At 40.4% G+C, this 21,267-nt stretch overlaps 1 protein-coding gene across 5 annotated transcripts; it reads right to left on the reverse strand.

Moving 5' to 3' along the window:
- Nucleotides 1-555: 555 nt before the first annotated feature.
- On the reverse strand, nt 556-21,258 carry CPNE3 (copine 3; the record flags this gene model as incomplete). Of its 5 annotated transcripts, none has more annotated exons than XM_083517326.1 (17): nt 556-900; nt 2,787-3,023; nt 3,720-3,853; nt 4,788-4,839; nt 4,935-4,989; nt 5,937-6,070; nt 7,142-7,201; nt 8,744-8,830; nt 10,331-10,429; nt 13,206-13,295; nt 13,592-13,675; nt 14,773-14,844; nt 15,509-15,583; nt 16,672-16,851; nt 17,030-17,169; nt 20,701-20,794; nt 21,093-21,191. In XM_083517326.1, the coding sequence occupies 15 exons, from the start codon at nt 17,159-17,161 to the stop codon at nt 778-780; spliced, it is 1,614 nt and encodes a 537-aa protein (XP_083373452.1). In that variant the 3' UTR covers nt 556-777. The 5 variants fall into 5 exon arrangements, with proteins under 5 accessions (XP_083373452.1, XP_083373451.1, XP_083373454.1 ...); XM_083517325.1 differs by lacking the exon at nt 21,093-21,191 and adding an exon at nt 20,930-21,084; XM_083517328.1 differs by lacking the exon at nt 20,701-20,794 and having other exon boundaries at nt 21,093-21,258.
- Nucleotides 21,259-21,267: the final 9 nt, after the last annotated feature.

Below are 21,267 nucleotides of genomic sequence, written 5' to 3' on the forward strand. Positions count from 1 at the left end.
TGAAGTGTCTGTAACCCAAGGTATGCCTGTATGATATACAGTCAAAGAAAACCTTGTTAAATTTATATCTTCTGTGTTGCAACTGTTGGCAACATTGCATAAACATGAGATGTTTGATTTGAAAAACAACCAACATGATTTACATCTAAAAGTCTTACTATAGCTCATTTCAAGGTATCACTCTATACTTACTTTTCACTGTTTCATAATGATACAAATGTTCATAAATGGCCAAGAAAGACAACATATTAGTCATTTGGGGGTGAGGGGAGAATGAAGACAGACCTTTACACTCTGCCCTGGTCTTGATGCTTCTCTGCAAATGGTTGAACATTTTATATTAAGCTTATGCAAGCTTTGAGCAGCCAAGGCTCTCTTAAAGGAGGAAGTCAAGATGGGTACAGCGCACTGCTTTCAAAGGCACACTAAAGCTCTGTAGCTGGAGGCACACGGTGTTTTGTCCTGCACACTATAAGCAGCCAAAGGGGTGATGGCATGGCAAAAAAGCAAACTGGCATGTTCTTCCTGAAGATGTACATAGTTTGAGAGTTTTGTTACGTCTAAATAAAGTTTTCAGTCTCACTTGCAATTGACTGTTAAAGCAAAATGGCATCTTTGGAGACCCAGAACAAAAAAAGAAAGGAGTATCTGAAACAGTTTATGCATTTTATGTGTTGTATCAAAAGGTCCTGTCATCCACCCTGGCCTGTTGGCACTGCAGAGGAAGGTGGTGAAGACATTCCCCACATAAGGAATTGGATACTCGGGGTCAGCTGCTCAGCTCCCATCTTGCTTTGCTGCAGGGTTGTTTGGAGGCTGGAGCTTGAATGTGCTGAAGTAGTTCACCACTTGCTGAGGCACCTCTGCCAGGACACTCTGAGCAAGCGCTTCTTTGGGAGCCTTATTCAAAGGAGAAACAGAGTGAACATCGGAAGTCAAGCAAAGAAAGCACACGATCTAGTCCCTGCTGATTTGGGAAGATCAACTTAAAAGCCATTTCCTTGAACACACACCACACAATGTCAGCCAAAATTTACTTGCCCATTTGGTCCCACCATTAATCTGTATGGGACGACACACTGGATTTTATTATTTCATTACCGTTTACAATGAAACCCCTAAGCCACTTGACTAGTTCATACCTATAAAAGCTGGCTGGCTTAATGTAATTTAGATAATCTACAAGATGGTTACCAGATCAACTTAAGATAAGAATATCCAGGGAGAATAACTGTTATGTAATGCCTATAAAAACTGCCACTAGCCAGGGCAGTTAACATGCCATAAAAATTAAGCTGCTGAGGTTGGTTAATGACTGTAATTTCTTCCAGTCTATATAGCCCTAACCTTTCCCTGAAGCATTACTTAACCAGAACTTCTCCTCCAAGGGCATTTCAAGTTCCAAGCATGAGATACTAGGAAAAACAGAGCCTGTTTATAGTAAGTGAATCCTGTTACATGCAGAGTGATAAAGGCAAACTATTAACTACCAAGTTAAAGTACAACCTACAGTGGCAGCGCATTAGAATGTAAGGGATTCCCCCCCCCCCTTGCCCTACGGCAGTTTGCCTAAACAAATAATGAAAAGTAAGGAACATTGATGCCCTAATTTCAGCTTTTCAGCAGGGAGTGGAAATGGAGCATAAAATGTGCAGAAAACCTATTATGAGATTTCACACACAAACAGGTCTTCAGAAAAGGGCTCTCTGGAAAGCAAAGGCATTTTTGCTTTCCAATTTTATTCTACAAATAAAATGGCTATAAGTGAAATGATATTTACACAATAGACTATGTGTCTGAATAGGAAGAGGAAATGTCTGCCTTTTATTTCACTCTGGGGTAACTGATGAGCTTTGCCTTCCATATCATTTGACTGTAATAGGAGCCTTTCTTACATTTTAAAAAAGGAAAATACCCTTCCTTTTGGGACACAATATTCTTTTATCCATGAAATGCACTAGCCAAATTACTCAATTCTTCTGTAATAGGGTAGATTCTCAGCCACAGTTACTAACAGTATCATGTTTAGATCAAACAATTATTCAGAGACCAGAATTACAATCTTTCATCCTGTTTTCGTTTTTCAATTATTTTGCTCACAGGAGGGGCAACGGATACATAAAGTCCCAAGTCTTTATGCAAAGCTTGTTAGGCTGCACAGCCAGTCCTGCAACAATCTGGTTCATATGCAGGCTACATACAGCAGTTGGGTGTCTCCTAAACATCTCAATCAAATCATCAGCTGAAGGTCACAGCACATCCCAGGAGGCCCTCTGGCCTCAGGTTTCTTCACTTTCACACTCCCAGAGGAAATGGTCATTGATAAATTTCTCAGTACAGTCCCGCCTAAGAAGGAACATATAAAGCTGCCATCACACTGGTTCGTGAAGCGCCTTCTTTTCCTCTCAACCAACTCACAGTCCAAGATGCTCAAGCAGAGCACTCTGTACTGGTTTATAAGTGGTAGACAATTTTTACTGGAGCACTGTCATTAAAAAAACCTCTACTTCCCGTTCCTCATTATATCTCATCATGCAAAAAGCTTCAGACCCTACTTGTTTGTATGTGTATATAAGATAATTCACATGTATTTAGACCAGCAGCAACTGGCTTTCTGGGAGATTTCCATAGCTCTTCTTGAACTGCAGTCACACAGATCTTTTGTTAACTTTGTAAGCCAAAAATGCCAAAGCTATTGGATCTCACATCAGAACTCCAAGATTTTGACTGAATCATTCTGCTATAATCTAACAAGCATTAAGGGTGTAATTAGAAACAGTACTTACATTCTGGAACTGTCGAAATGGCACAAATTGAACGATGTCTCTAATAGCAGCCTCTCCTGAAAGAGACCTCAGAGCCCCACTGTCACTGTCAAGGAATTCCATGGCACTGAAATCAGCTCCTCCGACACCAACAATTATAATGGACATGGGAAGCTTAGCTGCGTTAACAATGGCAGATCTGGTCTCATCAAGGTCTGTTATCACCCCATCAGTGATGATCAGGAGCACAAAATATTGCTGTTGAACAATTGGATACCTTGTTAAAACTGAGAACAGAAATAAACTCCTGAAATACAGTCGCAGGTGGCACTGATATAGAGGCACCCTTCTATCAAAGAAAAAGGTTGGTACAGAATGAGATTCATTCAAGGCTCAAAGACTTTATCAGGGGAACAATTCTTACACAATCCCAGGCCAATTCTATGGATATATCAACTCCCAGGAGATAATTATCTGACCCCACCAGTGCCTAAAACTGAAGCTGTCTTAAAGTTGAAGCTTTGATTCCACAACAAAACATTTAATTAAGTTTCCTCCATAGGGGTCCAGACATGTTAAATGCCCACGTTTTGTGCTTATCACCAACCCTACTTCTCATCCAGGAGTGCAAAAGTAGATTCTTGCTGCCAACACCACACTTGGCATCAGGCTCAGCAATATAGCCTCCCCTCCCTGCATGAAGGGTCTGGCCCCTCAGGGAATCCTCAGGACTTGAACCCACTAACTCCAAAGCCACTGGTGCACCACTCCCAAACACCCCTTTTCAGGGCTTGCTGCTTGCTACCCTCCCCACCTCCACATTAGTAGTGCTCTGAGCAGATAGACACCTAAATGGTATCTCCCCCACCATCAATGTCCGGGGAGCGGGGTTGGATTTCCCTCCAATAATAGATGAGTAAGAGCATGCTCATTTAGAAATTACAAAGGACTTACAGAAGCTGTTTTTTGCTGTGTAGCTGCAGCAGCAAACTTAGCCACATGATTTATTATTGGAGAAAAGTTGGTGGGCCCATACAATCTTACTTGAGGAAGACAGGCCCGGTATGCATCCACAATGCCTTGGATTCCTGGGGAAGTTAAGTAAACATTCTTCACTACATTTCAATATTTGCATCTCTTCCACAGCTTTAATGACACTCTAGTGTGCTGAAGTTTCAGTAAGCATATATAGATACATAAATAAAAGGGTGTCCTTATGGAAGGATTTGTCAGATTCACAGCCCCATACTGCTGCTTATCTCAGGCATGTATGGGTAATTGCCCTAGCTAGCAGAATAGCGTATAAAACTTAAGATTCCAATAGTGTGGTGATGGGGCAGGGGGTGGGGGATGCTGAGGTTTACAGGACAGTAATTAAGACTTGGGATCTTTGAGGCTAAACGGACAGTACCTCTCTTAGAGGAGGTTCCTTTCAGATTAGCAAGTATGGCCTCAAACATAGCAGCACAGAGAGAACAGAATTACTATTAACTTCAAGTTCTTGCAGTGGGTAGTAAACACACACTCATTTCAATTCTTTCTTCCACAAGTACTAATTAGACAGAATGAAACTTGGGAAGAAACTGTAACCTACCCAGGCCTCTCATTTATGTGACAATTTTAATAAATAATATCTTCCCCTATCTTCATTTTGGGTTAAGACCTGACAGCTTTGATCAGATTTATTTCTTCCAGTTGACATTTCTTTCAATTATACAATGTTAACGAACCACTGTTTATGCGCTGTGTAACTTTTTAGTTACCTGATTTTATTCTCTCTGCTGGGAATTTTTAGGACACAAGTTGTTACTTGTGATATTGTCATTTTAGGATATTGTATTTTAGCATTTAATGGTTGTGTGCCCCCTGACAGCCTTATATAAATATAGCAAACTTAAAAAATAATGGTGCTAGTTCAAAAACCTACAAACTGAGCTATTGTCACCTTGCTCTGACCTACAATAAACCTAGAAATGCCAGGACATTTTTTAACATCCGTAACTTAATTTTTTTCAAACTTACCACTGCAGAATGGGTTTGATGGGTTAAAGTTTAATGGAAACTCATGTGACACCTGTAAATATATGGAAGATGTTCCAATTATTTTATAGGTCCATTCCTAATCAGGCAGGCTTTGGGGTTTTTTTTTACAAAACTGTTTCACCTTACCTGGTAAGAGGGAGGAATCTGAGCTCCAAACCCAAAAGCTGGGAACATCTTATCTCTATAAAAGCAATTTAGAGCAAACCATTATAAACAAGTCACTGTTCTACATTCTTTCACAAAATAAAAGCATAAATCTCTTGCTTGCACTGCTATTAAATGCTAAAGTCACTTTCATGAACGCAAAGTTCCCTGAGGGAAAATTTCCCATCCCCATCTCTCCCCAGCAGACCCCCTTTTTCCAGGAGGGATCCCCTGACCCTTTGGAAAGGCTTTCTAGGTGAGCTGAAAGACAAAACCAATTAAATCAGCCAGCTACACTGGTGATTTGTAAAACATGACGAAACAGTACCATCAACTATCTGCAAAATAAAACACAATCCATTCAAAGCAGGATCTGTAGTACAGTGGTACCTAGGGTTAAGTACTCAATTCATTCTGGAGGTCCGTTCTTAACCTGAAACTGTTCTTAACCTGAAGCACCACTTTAGCTAATGGGGCCTCCCGCTGCCGCCACGTCGCTGGAGCACGATTTCTGTTCTCATCCTGAAGCAAAGTTCTTAACCTGAAGTAATATTTCTGGGTTAGTGGAGTCTGTAACCTCAAGCGTATGTAACCCGAGGTTACCACTGTACAATCTTCATATATTGTCAACATAATTACTCTAATGATACTAATTCATTAGACGCTAGAACTGAACTGCTAAGTCTAGACAAAATTTGCACTTCCCTTCACCAAGAGAATATACCAGTGAGACACATTCTGTTCTAACACATCTACATTTCTCAACAAAGTCAGGACAAAAAGAAACCAGAACTCCAACTTTCTGGATTAGACAAGTTGGAGAGAAAAATGAGCAGGTTTTTTTTTGGGGGGGGGGAGCTGTTATTTTATAAGTGTGTGTGTGTGTATGTCACAAGTTCTGAGTTATGTCATAATTCTAAATGTGTGTGCTTTAATTTTAATATACAAAAGCACATTGAGAACAAGACTAGCAGAGAAACTTACGTATCGTAGTCCTGAATGACCATCCCAACAGACCAAATGGCAGTCAGGTATTCATTCACGCCATTAGGGCTGATGTAATGTAGGGAATCTGGGGAGCGGGGATCTCCATTCGAGCCAGTAAAGTCAATGCCAACCTGTCGAAAGGTACAGACATCACTGATGTGAATATTACTTTCTGCTCAGAATTGTACTAGCACTGCTGTATTTTTAGGACCTGTCCTATTTTTCTGATCCTAAGTTGTTTTAAATTGTATTTAATGCTGTATTTTAAACTGTTGTAACCTGCCCTGGGACCTCAGGGTGAAGGGCAGAATAATATTCGTAATCTTAACAACAACTATTTGAAAAACTGGGTTGGGCAGGGAGAACCTGAGAGACATCAAGGCTGAGGAAGCATGCAGTTTACTTAGTTTTAGTTTTGCTGTTGAACTGACAAAACAAGCATAGAATGGACCAAGCTGAGTGAAACATGATTACTGTGGCACAAATCTCAATTACTCATTTGACTGAATAAGTCTTCCCTCCAGCCACTCTTCTAAACCTAAAAATTACTGGGAACACCTTCCTAGAAAATCAGGCTAACCTTTCTCACGAAGTTGTTGCAATGATAAAATAGGAATGGGGGGATGAGAGCTGTGTTGTACTGTTGTACTGTTTTATTGTTGTTAGCCGCCCTGAGCCCGGCTTCGGCTGGGGAGGGCGGGATATAAATAAATAAATTATTATTATTATTATTATTATTATTATTATTATTATTATTATTATTATTATTTTAAAGGATGGCAGAATTTAAAAAGCCATACTAAATAAGGATCTAGAGTTGCCCACTCCTGCTCTAGCTCCTGCTCCTGTGGGGATTTACAGCAACTCCTGATCCTAACCAACAGTTTTCACACAAACCAGGTATTCTTTTTTTTACTTTTCTAAAGTACAGATCCTCCTTGACTGCAAGCCTCCTATACCTCAACTTCCCTCCCCCATTGGGGGGAAGCACCAACATATTCCACACCATGCACGTTCTATATGCTTCCTCACCCACAGTGCTTAGTAGCTTTCAAGCCAACGGTTCATATTGCAGCTAGTTCTGGTTAGGATCTTTATTATAATCCAGTCTTTGGTTCTGGTGCGACAACCCCACACGATTATTCTCAAGCGGATTTGGTCCCCTTTCTTCTCTTAAAAGAGCTGAGCTACAGCTTACTTACAGTAAAATTCAGCTGGCACCCTCCCATGATGTAGTCAAGGAAAGTACACTCCATTATAATCTGCAAAAAAAATCAATCATCAAAGCACTCAGTGATACACTCAGGAACACAGACCTATTAGGATAAGGCAATTACCGACGCACCTAGTTTTTGGAGGAGGAAAACAAGGGAAAAAATATTCTGAATCTCAGAAGCCAAAACAGCAAGAGGGATCGCTGCGCAGTGAAGGCAGCAATCCCTCTCGCTGTTCTGGCTTCTGGGATAGCTGCGCAGCCTGCATTTGCTCCATATGACGCACACATATTTCCCCTTACTTTTTAAGAGGGAAAAAGTGAGTCTTATAGAGCGAAAAAATATGGTAATTGGTTTGGTTTCAGAACACAGTGACACCCCTACAGTCAATGCTGAGCCCTTTAGCCATCAGCATGGGTTTTCAACTTGGCGTAGGGGGGCAGAGGAGAGAGAGAGGAAAAAAGATTTGCAATGATGGCAGAAGTGGCAATAATGTTAATGAAGAGATGGACTTAATATACAAGCTAGATGATTGAGGCAGACAACCACAGTTCAATAGAAGTCCGCTGCAGATGCAGCACCATGCATGAAAAAATCCTGACAACACAGGACATAATGGTCTGTCCACCTGCCCAGTCAGGTTGTGTTTCCATATACTTCTAGATCATGATTCAGTGCTATGCAGATGAGCTTAAATGCATCTGAATTAAGCACTGAGAAAACAAACTCCCCACTCTCATCTTCTCCTACTGAACGGCCAAGACCAGTTCTGCAGAGCTTAGTTTTGCTTTTAAATACTGTAATCTTGTTTTAGCATTACAGAGTGTGTATACTCACACATACAGTGAACTCAGAGCTTGTATTTCTTGACAGAGTGAAGAGGGAGGGAATAGGTGGGCATATGATACTGAGCACACTAAAGGAAGTGGCTGTGTGCTTTTGCATGAGCATGCTGAGAAACACTTCTCAAGTGGTTTCATTTTAAAAAATATATACACAGCTCTTCCTCTGAATGATACCACAGTTGTTCACAATACAAAACACAATGCAATAAAAGTATCTGGGATCAATAAGACCTATTATTTGTACTACAGTGGTACCTCCTGTTACTAACAGGATCCGTTCTGGAGGCCTTGTTGTATCCTGAAGATTTAATAACCGAAGGACTGCTTCTGCTCATGCGCAAGCGACAAACCCACTTCCGGGGTTGCCGTGTTTGCAACCCGAAGATTATGTTACCCGAAGGTAACATAACCCGAGGGTCCACTGTACTATACATCAACTTTTGGCTATTTAAAGTAATTCTATATTGACGGATTGTAGATTTGTTAAAAATAAAGAGAGCATTGGCAAGCAGTACTAGTTTATTCTATTTAGTATTCAGAAGTTTAACACCCTTGCCCTGACTAATGGAACAATCCAGAGACATATTTTAAGTACAGTTAGCTGTCTAAATCCAAGTGGATATCTATGGATGCCTCATTTTCTCAAGACTGCGGCCCATGCCTTTATGCTGGGATGATACAATGTCAAATGTGATTATTACTGCTGTAAACGTAACAACTGAATGAGAAAAAAATTGATACTGACCTCACAATGTTTAACACTCACAATGCCTGAATTTCTGTAGCTTTTCTTCTTTTGCCTCTTCTTCTCATTGATGCATTCAAATTCAGCCTACAAAACAGCAGCAGGGCAAAAATTGCACATATTAAGACTGATATCCTAAGCATACTTACTTCAAAGTTTACAGAACTTGAGATAGTCTGGGACCCTTTAGCAATATTACATTCTGCTACTTCTAGATTTGGTCTATTTGCAGCAAGGAATGGCTTAGTGTTATGAAAAAACAGCTTGTAAATTCCCCAGTTTCTCTCCAGCACAACCGCAAGGAAGTAAGCAGAAGCTTTTTGTCTACCAGTCAAAGTTTGATGCTGTGCATGTTTATTCTTAAGTATGTTTTAGGAGTGGGATGCAGGTGGCGCTATGGTCTAAACCACTGAGCCTCTTGGGCTTGCCGATCAGAAGGTCGGCAGTTCAAATCCCCACATGAGCTCCCGTTGATCAGTCCCAGCTCCTGCCAAACTAGAAGTTCAAAAGCACGCCAAAAAGTACAAGTAGATAAATAGGTACTGCTCTGGCAGGAAGGTAAACACCGTTTAGAAGCAGAAGCAGCTTAGTCATGCTGGCCATAGGACCCTGAAAAACTGTTTGCAGACAAATGTGGCTCCCTTGGCCTGTAAAGCGAGATGAGTGCCACAGCCCCAGAGTTGTCTGTGACTGGACTTAACTGTCAGGGGTCCTTTACCTTTACCTTTTTTATGCTTTAGGAAAACAAGTCAACTTCAAAACATAGTTGATCTATAGTTTGTTCAGGTTCAGACATTAATAACAACTATGTGGTTAGTTCAAAACAAACCAAAACTTGTGTTTCCTTCCCTAAAGCTGTGCTAAAAGAGAGGGGAAGGGAGCTGTGCATGTATTACTTAATATAAAATAATAATAATAATAATAATAATAATAATAATAATAATAATAATAATAATAATAATTTATTATTTATACCCTGCCCATCTGGCTGGGTTTCCCCAGCCACTCTGGGCAGCTTCCAACAGAACACCAAAATACAATAACCTGTTAAACATTAAAAGCTTCCCTAAACAGGGATGCCTTCAGATGTCTCCTGCAATGTGGATTTGCACAGTTTCCCTTAAAAGTTGTTCAGAAGCTGCAACTGCTGCAGCCTGTTATCAGATACAACCATATAGGATCGTGTCACTCTGATTCTGAAGGCACTACAATGAAACACTAAACTTGGAGTACAGAAGCTTTATGGAACACCTTTATGGAACACTTGCCACCCTAAACCTTAAGATCAGCTGAAGAGAGTCCTTGTTCATGGTCCCACCACCTTGTGCAGCAGGTAGGACCATGAAACCTGATGGTACAGATTGGAGTTAAGACCTAGTGTTGTTGTTTTTACAAGTTGTATGAATCTGTGTTCTATTTTATAGTATTATTATTAAAGCTGTATGTTGTGCTGTAATCCATCGAATACTCTGATCTGAAGGAAGGCCATGCATAAAAATTCTAATAAATAAGGAAGGGCCTGTATAGAAGAGAAAGTGGATTGCCTAAGGCTACCAGTGAGGTAGGGAGGGAAGTAAAAGAACTTACTGGTGAATGTCGCGACGCTTCCTTCAGTTTTGATAGTGTGGTCTGAAAGGTCCCTATGAGATCATGGGACCCATCACTGTCATAATCATAGCACTCAACCTAAAAAAGAAGCATTCTTTGTTAACCCAGTATGTTGTGGTTACAGCACTGACACCATGTAATTTAACAGAGCAAAAGAGAAGAAATCGTGTGCTTCAGGCTTTTGCCACTTCTGAGTATCAGTCCCAAGATAATTAGGCAGGCAAGACTAAAATGCAGCAACAGTGACCTACAGAGCCAAAACTGTAGTTTCACTGAAAATACGAAGCATGCGTAATAATTGTTTTATGGCTCCAACTTCAAATGCCACTTATGTGTACAATGTGTATTTCACATTTATTTTAAACAATTCTAGTTACTTTTAATTATACCTCACACTGATGTTCCTTGGGCCCATTGCCACTCCTACTCAAGTATGGCAAGAGCATCACCGTATTAGGTTAACACACATGCACATGCACTCTCCATCAGTGCAAACAGCATGCAGACACTGCTATGACCAAGGAGAATCTGTGAAACAGATTTTCATGTAATGACAGCACACAGAATTAGAGTAAAGCTGAATTCAAGGGTAAGGAATAAGACCAAAAACTTATCTTTCAGTATGACCTCTTAAGAACATTGCCAAATTTTGCATTACTATAGATATATTTCATCTTATTAAGAAGTTGATTTTTAACCCAATATACTAACAGTTGATACAGCCTTCTCAAGCTTGCTCTTGTTTTTGTGAGATATTCACATTTCCCACCCACAACAGAACTAATGAATGACTACATGCCTGCTCCTAGTAAGAGAAGCCTTCAATGGCTCACTTCAACACACACACTTCAGGGGGAAACGTAATGAGATATCAAAGCAAGTTGTTTGTGTATTATAACTGAATACACAAACAGCCATTTTAACACAGAGAAAGGCATTTGTGATGGATAGAGCTTGAAAAATGATTTTACTTACTATAATGAAATAGCCAGTTACATAAGACACTGTGTGCATAAAGTATTAAAGTATTGTTTGATCAGTCATTATAGTATAAAATGTTTTCCCTTATTCATTACAGCAAAGTAGTTTCATTTTAAACTGTTTTCCATAAGGTTGCAAGACTCTGTTTCACCTTTTTCTATTTCCTCAGGAAGATGTAACATGGCAGGCCAGATTTTGATTACAATGGCACAGACCTGCATGCATATGAGGTTTTTCTGTATTCCGTTTGCACCAAAAAAGTTAAAACAGTTTATTAGAAAACTGCATTTTAGCTCATGAAGGGGCAAAAATAAACCAGCAGGGGTTGAAATTTACTTTGCTGCAGAATTAGAATACAAAACATAATCATTACATATAGAAACATACAGAAACAAACTAGCAGTGTTTTTATCATTATGAGAATAGATGGTGAACATATGAATGAAGGGGCAATCCTTTGGCCGGGGTGGGGTGGGGTGGGGTGGGGTGGGGGTGAGGTCCAAGAGGCCAGTTTGTTTTGCAGATCACCCTCTCTATGGGCATAGAGACCAAAAGCCTAAGTTTGCAAGCTTACATGGAGAAGACTGATGGCAGCAGATAAGGTGAATTAAAAGGAGTTATGTAGGTGGCTTGGGATCCAAAGTCTTCCTATGTCCTTGATATGCACCCAGGATGGCAAGTGGAGGGTGGGGTGGGGGTGAGGCGGGGGCTAAGTGCATCAGCTACACTCCAGACATGCACACCTTTTACAAGACCAGTAGGGCTTGAGATCTGGTGACTTTACAGGATTGCTGTGGGGCCGGCTACTAGGTCATGATGAAATGAGCATTAATGAGCTGAAGAAAACACCCTTCATCAATGCAAGTTAAAGAGAGGAAAAGATTATCATAATAAAGGCAAAAGGGAGCAAACAAGGACAAACTACAGCTTAAAGTATTATTAGGTGACTCTTGGGTTACAAGCACAGTGCTAACACTAGATTTAATGAAGCTATGAATGCTGGGTAAAACACAGCTTTAAGAATGCTTCTTTCTTAAAGCTTAGTTAAACAATTTACTTTACAGGCACCACACCCCTTCTATAGAATTCTGTAGTCCAGTAAGATATTTGATCTTTAGAGAAGCATGTTAAGTGTATGCAATGTGTTTAAGTAAAAAAGAAGGAAGTCCCATTTAACAGCTCAGGTATATTCTCTCCACATCACGGTATTCAAACACCCAGTAGCTGCTATTTCTGCTACTGCCAACAAACTTCTACACTTTCAGAAAAGGATCGTACCGACAGCTCACTTGTAGCCCATATAACACACAAAAATGTAATTGTAAATATTGAGGGTGGAATTCAACATGGCACTTAGGGAATCATTCTATCAGAGCAAGTATTTCTGCTTGCCTGACAGAATGGTTTTCCCTCTCCTCTCCCTGCATCCTGTTCTGGGGGTTTTTCCTGACCCTCCAGAGCAGATTTGGGAGAGGCCCAGAGGCACAGGGAGAGAAGAGAGGGTGGGGAAGGCCCTGTTGTTCTATCAGAAGTCCTTGGGCTACCTTCCACTAGAGGGACTGGGTAGATGAATCTGGCTCTGAACAGATTTTTAAAAAATAGTTTTTGAGTCTGTTCACATGACATGCTAAGCCAAATGTTGACTTAGCAAGAATACTCATAGCTGCTCTGCTCCTCTCCAAACTTTTTTGCTGCGACTGAGCTAAGGCAAACTTGGCATGTTATCTGAACCAGGACTTAAGTTTAAGCAGTCTCCTCACTAACCAGGGACTGCAGCCAAGAATAAACAATGTTTGGGCTTAGTATGGCATGTGAACCAGGCTCACATTTAGTTTTAAATTCTCATTCTACTTCCTCATCCTTTATACATTACCTTGATCGTTTTATCCATATCTCCGTAACACAAAGAGTTGAGAGAGATTTTAAATGGCCTCCATACGGGATTCAAGTTATTTTTGATAACCTAAATAAGTACAAAATAATAATTGCTTAAATATTATTAAGGTTGTGGGTTTTTTGCATTAACCATCTTTTTATAACTTTGGCTGTTCCAACAACTATCGCTAATCCTATCCTTGGAACTTCCCATACATATCACAGTAGGATAGGATGCTGCTTGATACAGTAGCTTTCAAATTTCTTTCTGAAAGTGCTATAGTTATAGAAACCAGTAGTACCTCACAAAAACAGAACTAAAAGTATTAAAATAGGCAATGAGTCAAATCAGCCCACTTCATAAAAGAATGAGAACCACCTTACTTCTGTTCTGTGCACCATCACCCAGTTTCCTTCAGAAGTCTGCTTGTGGAACTCCAAATAAGGATCAGATTTTCCAAAGAAATCCTGCAATTAAAACATAGGCTATTGCTTCAAAATTGTCATTAGAGAATGGGGTTGCTGTTTTTGTTGTTGTTGTTTTTTTGCAAAAATCAGGCTGCAGAGCAGAAAGAAGAAAAGCAGGGCTAATTTCATTGGTTTTATAGATAGTGCACCTGCCTCTGGCCCTGCCTTCAACTGTCACCTAACAGAAACCATTCCATTATGCTAACTGAATTGCTGCCATCCTGGCTGGTCATTATAAGAACAGTAACTTTAAGAACTGATGTCTCTTTTTTTTTCTTCCTCCCTTTTTCCTTGTGTGTCATGACTTTTAGATTGTAAAAATGAGAGCCTGGACTATTTTATTACTGATATTCATAAGCTGCTTTGGAGTTTTTTCAGCTAAATAATGGGGTGAAAGTCCTTTAAATAAACTTTGCACTACATTACTTCCTGTTCAAAACAGACACCACCTATATGCCAAGTACAAACATGCAGTTCACTTCCTCTTTTCCACCAGTGCTGCACATACATGCATGGTTGCATTCAGATTATTAATCCTTCCTTGGGAAATTCAGTGAATGCAAATCTTTGCAGCTCTAGTCAGAACAATGGTAGTGGTTAAGTATTTCTGTACAGTGGTGCCTCGCAAGACAAAATTAATCCGTTCCGCAAGTCTCTTCGTCTTGCGGTTTTTTCGTCTTGCGAAGCACGGCTATTAGCGGCTAAGCGGCTTTAAGAAAAAGGAAACAAACTCGCAAGAACTCGCAAGACGTTTCGTCTTGCGAAGCAAGCCCATAGGGAAATTTGTCTTGACTCAAAAAACGGAAAACTCTTTCGTCTGGCGCATTTTTCGTCTTGCGAGCCATTCGTCTTGCGAGGTACCACTGTAGAAGTTCTCTCTCTCTATCCCTCTCTTTCTCTAACAACAGGATCTGCTCATCCAGAGCAGGTATTGGGGGGGGGTGCTCAGGGGTTGCAGGAAAAAAGGAGAGAAACAGCAAATCCTGTTGCACAAACAAGTCAATTCTATTTGGTAGGAGGACAAAGTTGGATTTTGCCCATTGCTCAATATGATTTAACCCCAGCTAAATGTGTATAGAACTGCAACCTTGAAGTACCTTGTTGTCCAGTTTCCTTGCTTCAACTTCAAACATGACTACCCGATTATCCTTTACTTCTTCAGCAGTAATCTAAGTAAGCACACAAAGACAACATTCACCCTGATAAGATACTGCATTCTAAAGTATGTCATAGAGTTCTTTTATGGGCAGTAGAATGAAACGTATGACAAATGGAGTGTAGTAAAATTTGAAGTAAAATTTATATTTCTATCATTTTTCTATTATTTTCAAAAGCAGTAAGAACATGTTCACAGCTATAAAAAAGAATAGTTTTATAGTAATAAGAAGGTGCTTCTTTCTCCCATTTTAGAACATTGAAGGGTTGGCCACAACAGACTCATAATGCCATGAACAACCTGCTTTGAAAGATTTCAGTTAGTTTTCAATTTCTCCAGGTGGCATGTGAGGCTGCTGTTTGAGATACAAAATCTGAAAGATGCAGAACTAGGCATGTAATTGGTTTTTAAATTAAAACTAGCCCCTGCCTTCTGGCAATGAAATTTAAAGTGAAAATTGTAGGGGGGGGACGACCTAAAACAATTAAAATAGGTCTTAATCAATTCACTTATTTCCTAGAAAGTGCATAGGATCCCAACCTGCATCACATTAATTTCCACAGAATTTCAGCACACTTAAATTTTGTTTTGACTAAATTCATGTTTCCCTGGGTCATCAAAATCTTTGTCCACAGCGAAATACCAGAAGGGGAAAAAAACCATTTGTGTTTTCATACCGTTATTTTTCCTTTTCCTGCGGGTCTGCCATTTTTCAAGAGTAGTGGCCGGGTGAGCGTTTTGCTAGAAACAATCTGTAAAAATACAGAAATATCCAGAAACTCAACAGATTAAGAATTTACCTTGTCTACAGAATTCCATAAATGGTGACTTAGTCAAAGCTCTTAGCAGATGACTAGAAAAAACAGTAACACAACAGGCCAGTTCAGATGCAATTATTTGAGTAATATGCTATGGTTTATTTAACTGATAATTGGCATCGACCCATGCATTAATTTTTATTTTTACAATTTTTATAAACCACAAGTTCATATAAAATATAAAAAGGCATAGTATAAACTAAATGTATATTTCAATAAAAACACAGAACACATTATTAAGATCTGGTTGGTGAAGAGTCTCAGGGTTAAAAAGGGTTAAGAAGGAATCCACAGGGCAGGGCATGTCAAGCTAAAGGTTTAGCCCCTGGTAAAGGCTGGCTGAATGGAAGGGAACCAACAAAGGTGCCCCATCAACAGATCTCAGCAATCAAGGCAGAGCATAAGATGACAGGGTTTATTTTTAACAAAAAATGTTTTACTGCTTTTGCACATGTAATAATTTTATACATATGGACTCTACGTCCAGCCCAAATTGCTCACACAGTCACCCCTCCCCTTTGTTACTTCTATCATGGTTTGTTTAAACCAGTTACCAGTTACATCGTAACTAGAAAACGGAGAATTAATCTTGGCTAAGTAGCCAGAATCTGACTGGTTTCCCAATTTACCTGCAATAGGAAACTGGTTTACACAAATCTGATTTTATGTCCAGGGAATCAGTTTATCCATAGGAATAAGGCAACAAGGAATGATAAACCACAGAGATTAGTTCTTGTAACAATAGCATTTGACATAACATTAGATAAACTGCCTATAAAAGGAAGACAATTTACTATTTCAATTCTTATTGAAAAGCAGAACTTACAAAATGAGAACCTGCAACATGCTATTGTTCCTGCTTTGACCTTTTCTTGGTTTTGCTGGGTGAAGGAACAATACCAGCATGAATGAGGTTTCAGGTCAAATGACATTTCTCAGGGCAGAACCAAATGAACTGTAAATGAAGCAACCAATAAAACTCTCTGAAAGTGAGAGAATATCCATGAGTTATTTACACCTACCTGCCCCAGTGTGCATTCAAATTCTCCTAAGAAGTCATCATCACTCAGATCAACAGTTGTATTGTCAATGTCAACAATCCCAAATTTGAGTTTCTGCACCAGCTCAAAATAGTAATCAATTAGGAATCTCTTGGAAAACCTGGGGTCCAAACAGTTCTTGATTCTTTCTGTGCGATCAACCTGTGTATAAGACATTGGGTGGTGGTGGGGAGAGTTCATCACATGATGTTTCAAAGAAATAAAACTCACTTTTACATCCCAGAACTTGATGTTTCTAAAGACCAAATTAAAACAAAGAGCTAATAGCCAGAAAAGAAACTTTATTAGAAATATTTAATTAAGTATCAACTTACTGTACCTCATACCACTGTTGTCCACTTGTGTGCTGAAGCAGCACACACAATGGGTCTGACTTGGAGCCGACATCTTTATCCAGGAGGTTGCTGCAAGAGATGGTTAGCTCCACCTTTGTTACACATTGCGCTGCCATCTGCCTCACTGGATGGGAAGCAAGCAACAAGTATACTTAACATTGGGGTCATTTTAACAGCTCACAGTCCGAATCCAACACAGATTTAAGCACAGCCCACTGAAGCAGGTTTGTGGCCCAACAGTCATTCAATAAATCATGACTATGGGTATCTTGGGTAGACATGCATCTTCCAGAGCAGAAAAGAAAAAGGTTTCTCTGCTGGCAAGTCAATAGCAGAACTAAGCAGCATAAATCCCTAACCAGCAGCTTAATCATTCACAGATAAACTACCATGAACATAAAAAGCATTCATGTGCAAGATGGATTGCAGTCACTCTCACACAGCAGAAATAATAACTTGCTCAATAGGTTTACCAATCAGCTGGACGTGTGCATATACACCTACCAACCAAGGAGAAAACATCATGCATTCAGTGAAATGAGCTCTAGTTTACAAAAGTTGATGCCACAGCAGTGCAGTCTGCAGGTACTACTCAGAAGTATGTCCCACTGACTTCAATGTGACATTTCCAGGTAAGTGTATATGCAATTGCATCAATATATTTAAGACACTTATCTTATACTGTAGACACATAAAGTTACCTAAACTCTGGTACTTTTCAGCAACACTGTAGAAGAGTGATGTGATGAATCACACTTCTGGGTGTAGGCCAAAAGTCTCTTTTTTAAATAGTTTGTCATTCCAAGGATTCTCAGACTTTATAATGGGCCACACTAAACCATGCATTCAAGCTCTTTTAGACATGGTAGGACTGAACTAAAGTTGAGACAAACATTTTTTGACTGCCAGGATAATTTTATTTTATTTTTACAAAATTTAAACAGCCCTTCAGCTTGATGGATTTCAAGGCAATCCACAACAACAACCAACACAATGTTATAAAACATCACACTTTGTTACTAACCATAAAACTGAGAGGCAACAATAACTATAAAAGCAAAGGAGGTAGTCAGAGCAATTTAAAATGCCTGGGTAAACAGACATGCATTGACTTGGTGCCAGTAACAACCACAATGGTAGAGGCTCCAGCCCATGAAAGTTTATGCCACAATAAAGTCATTTGTCCTTAAGGTGCTCAAGATTCTTTGATGTTTCCACTGACTTGCTAGCAAATGTCAACGCGCCCCTTACCTTTACTGCAGATTTGAAGTTGAGCATGTGCTTTCAGCAAAATAGGAAATAAATAGTACAGCTTATGCTAAATGTAAAAGAGGGGAGGGGTTGAAATCTTAGAAAATTACATTTCATATCAAAGATGGCCTTTCATTCAAAATTTAATTTTTGTTGAGCTTTTTAAAAAGTTTTTATGTAGGGACCTTGTTATATCAGATCTCTTCTTTCTCCCTGTATAATGAAACAAGAAAGAACACATGTACTGCTCCTGCTAAAGGCTCTGTAATATTTCATTTTAGTAAATCTGCAATCTGGTGAGAAAAAACAACATCCTGGTTTATGGAACTTTAGGAAAGCTTGGAAGACTTATGTGTTAAATTATCTGCAAACCCACACAATTTCTGGGACTCCAGTCCATTCCAGATGCTAATGGCACCCTTATTATTTACAATACGAACATAAACACAACCATGCTGAGTTGAACCAGAATTCCTTTGAAGCCAACTAGATGTCTCAAGAATGCTCAGAAAACAGGACCTGGTGGATGCTAAGGTACAGTGTACTCCAAACAATACTATTATTACTTCTGCACAAGCAATTGTTTCCTAAATAAACAAATGCAGTAAACACACACACTTTTGTCTAGAAAATGGAACTACAAGAGAAAAGAGCTTACAAACCTCTGTTTGAGGGCCAACAAACTAGGCACTGAAAACAGAGCCTGTGCTATGGTTTGCTGTTATGTCTGAATTCATAGACAACTGTCACACCCACAATGCTCGAGTTGTCACACAATAACTACACGCCCATCCATTTCAACTCAATCATATGCTCAAGGTGTGAATGATTTGCTATACTGATCCTCAGGCTTCCCTGGGCATACGCTCCCCAAATGTGTAGGGAATTACACGTGATAATTATATAAAGTTATCACTTTGTGTGGCAATTGTTTGCCACAGCTACACTGATGTGTTTCTCATAGCAGAAATGTAAAGCATATTAAGGGAAGGCACATATTACCAAAGACTTGGGGAGTTCTATTTATTATTATTATTAATTAAATGTAAATACCATCCTTCATCTGAAGCTCTCATGGTCGTTCACAAGATAAAAATACAGGATATTTGGCCACAGCTTAACATGTCTGACCTGGAAAAGACCCTGATGTTGGGAAAGATTGAAGGCACAAGGAGAAGGGGACGACAGAGGACAAGATGGTTGGACAGTGTTCTCGAAGCTACCAGCATGAGTTTGACCAAACTGCGGGAAGCAGTGGAAGACAGGAGTGCCTGGCGTGCTCTGGTCCATGGGGTCACGAAGAGTCGGACACGACTAAACAACAACTAACATGTCTGACACTTAACTGCCCTTCACAATTTGCATATTTGATTGTAATTTTTAAAAAATAAGTTTTTTATGCTGTATTTTAAATGTTACCCACTCTAGAACCTAGGGGTGCAGGATGGGGAATAACTCATATTATTCTTTTAAATATACACGATACAGCAGGAAAGACTAGTGCAGCACCAGGAACAATACCTAAAGAGACATGGTGATCTCTGCAAAGAAAACATGAAACAGACCTCATAGCTTTCAGTTCTCCACTGTCATCCTAGTGCAGAACCTATGTTCATCCACCAAAGTTTACCCCACAGGATACACCTTTCACACCTCAATTTGGACTTTCATTCTAGATATGGAACTCAAGGCAGGTATACCACCTTCAAACAAACCCTCACACTTTAACCAAACTATATATATTACACATTAAAAAGTAAGTCAAGGATATTCCTCGAACTTCTTAAGAAGAGACAAAGCCAGTGCTTTTTATATTAAAAAAATGTGCAGGCACTCACCATTACGTTGCTACTGTGAGTGCCACACATTTAACATCTGGAGGGGGTGTAAAGGTGCTGGTACTGCATACCCTTCAGTAACCCCCAAGAAAATAAACACTGGTCAAAACAAACATCAGTCTAGGGATCGCTGCTAATTTAAACTGGAAAATCGTCTCGGCTACAGAAACACGTGTGTGTGTGTGTAGTATCCCTGAGCAATGCAAACATAAGTTAGATGAGATCCGACTTTCATTATATATTCTGGAAACTTTCCAGGCTTCACTGTTACCTGTTCGGTTTAGGAGCTTGTGCTTCAGTTAAACTTCGCCCGCCTCCCTCCCACTCCTTTATCCTACCTTTTGAGCCGGAGAAAAAGGACCTTTTTTTCTGGGGGGGGGGGATGGGGAGCAAACGGGCAGGATCCAAATGCTGGAAAACATCTTAAATGGGTGGCATGACCCAAGTCCCCCCTCCCCCACCTGGGTTCCCATTTCCACCATTCCCCTCCGAGGCGCAATTCCCACAAGCGACCCGCAACTCCCACAAGCACAGGCTGCTCCCTCGGCTCGCCCCTTTGCACACACCTCAGAGAGGCTTCCTTCCGCAGCCGCTTCCCACAAACGTCCGAAAGGGCGCAGCAGCCCCTCCCTGAGCAGCGGCTCCTCTTCTACGCAGCGCCTGGGAAGGACCGTAATAATAATAATAATAATAATAATAATAATAATAATAATAATAATAATAATAATAATAATACCGATGAAGCCTTTCCCAGATACTTGAATCTGGCGTGGTGGCCCCAACGGCCAGCCTCACCTCAGAACTTGTGTAACCCAAGGAGCTGCGGGCGAAGCGGACCGTGCGCATGCGTCGGGCACCTCAGAGGACCCAGGGGGGAAATAGTAAATAAAACCAATCCTTCTAACCCCCGCCCCTCCCCCAGCACCACGAGAGTCACGTGAGAAGAGGCCGACGCTACCTCGTGACGTCGGCGCGGCGTGAGGACGCCCCTCGCGCGCGGGAAATCCAAAACCGTAGACGACTCGCTGAAGGTCCGCCACGAGGGAGGCGGGGAACCAAGAAAACCTCAGCTTTTGGAGCAAACCCGGCTGCTCTAGGAGGCGGCCACGCGCAACTTCCGGCATGTCTGGGAC

This window comes from Podarcis liolepis (genome assembly GCF_965112155.1).
Source record: "Podarcis liolepis genome assembly, chromosome: 8".
Classification (NCBI taxonomy): Eukaryota; Metazoa; Chordata; class Lepidosauria; order Squamata; family Lacertidae; genus Podarcis; species Podarcis liolepis.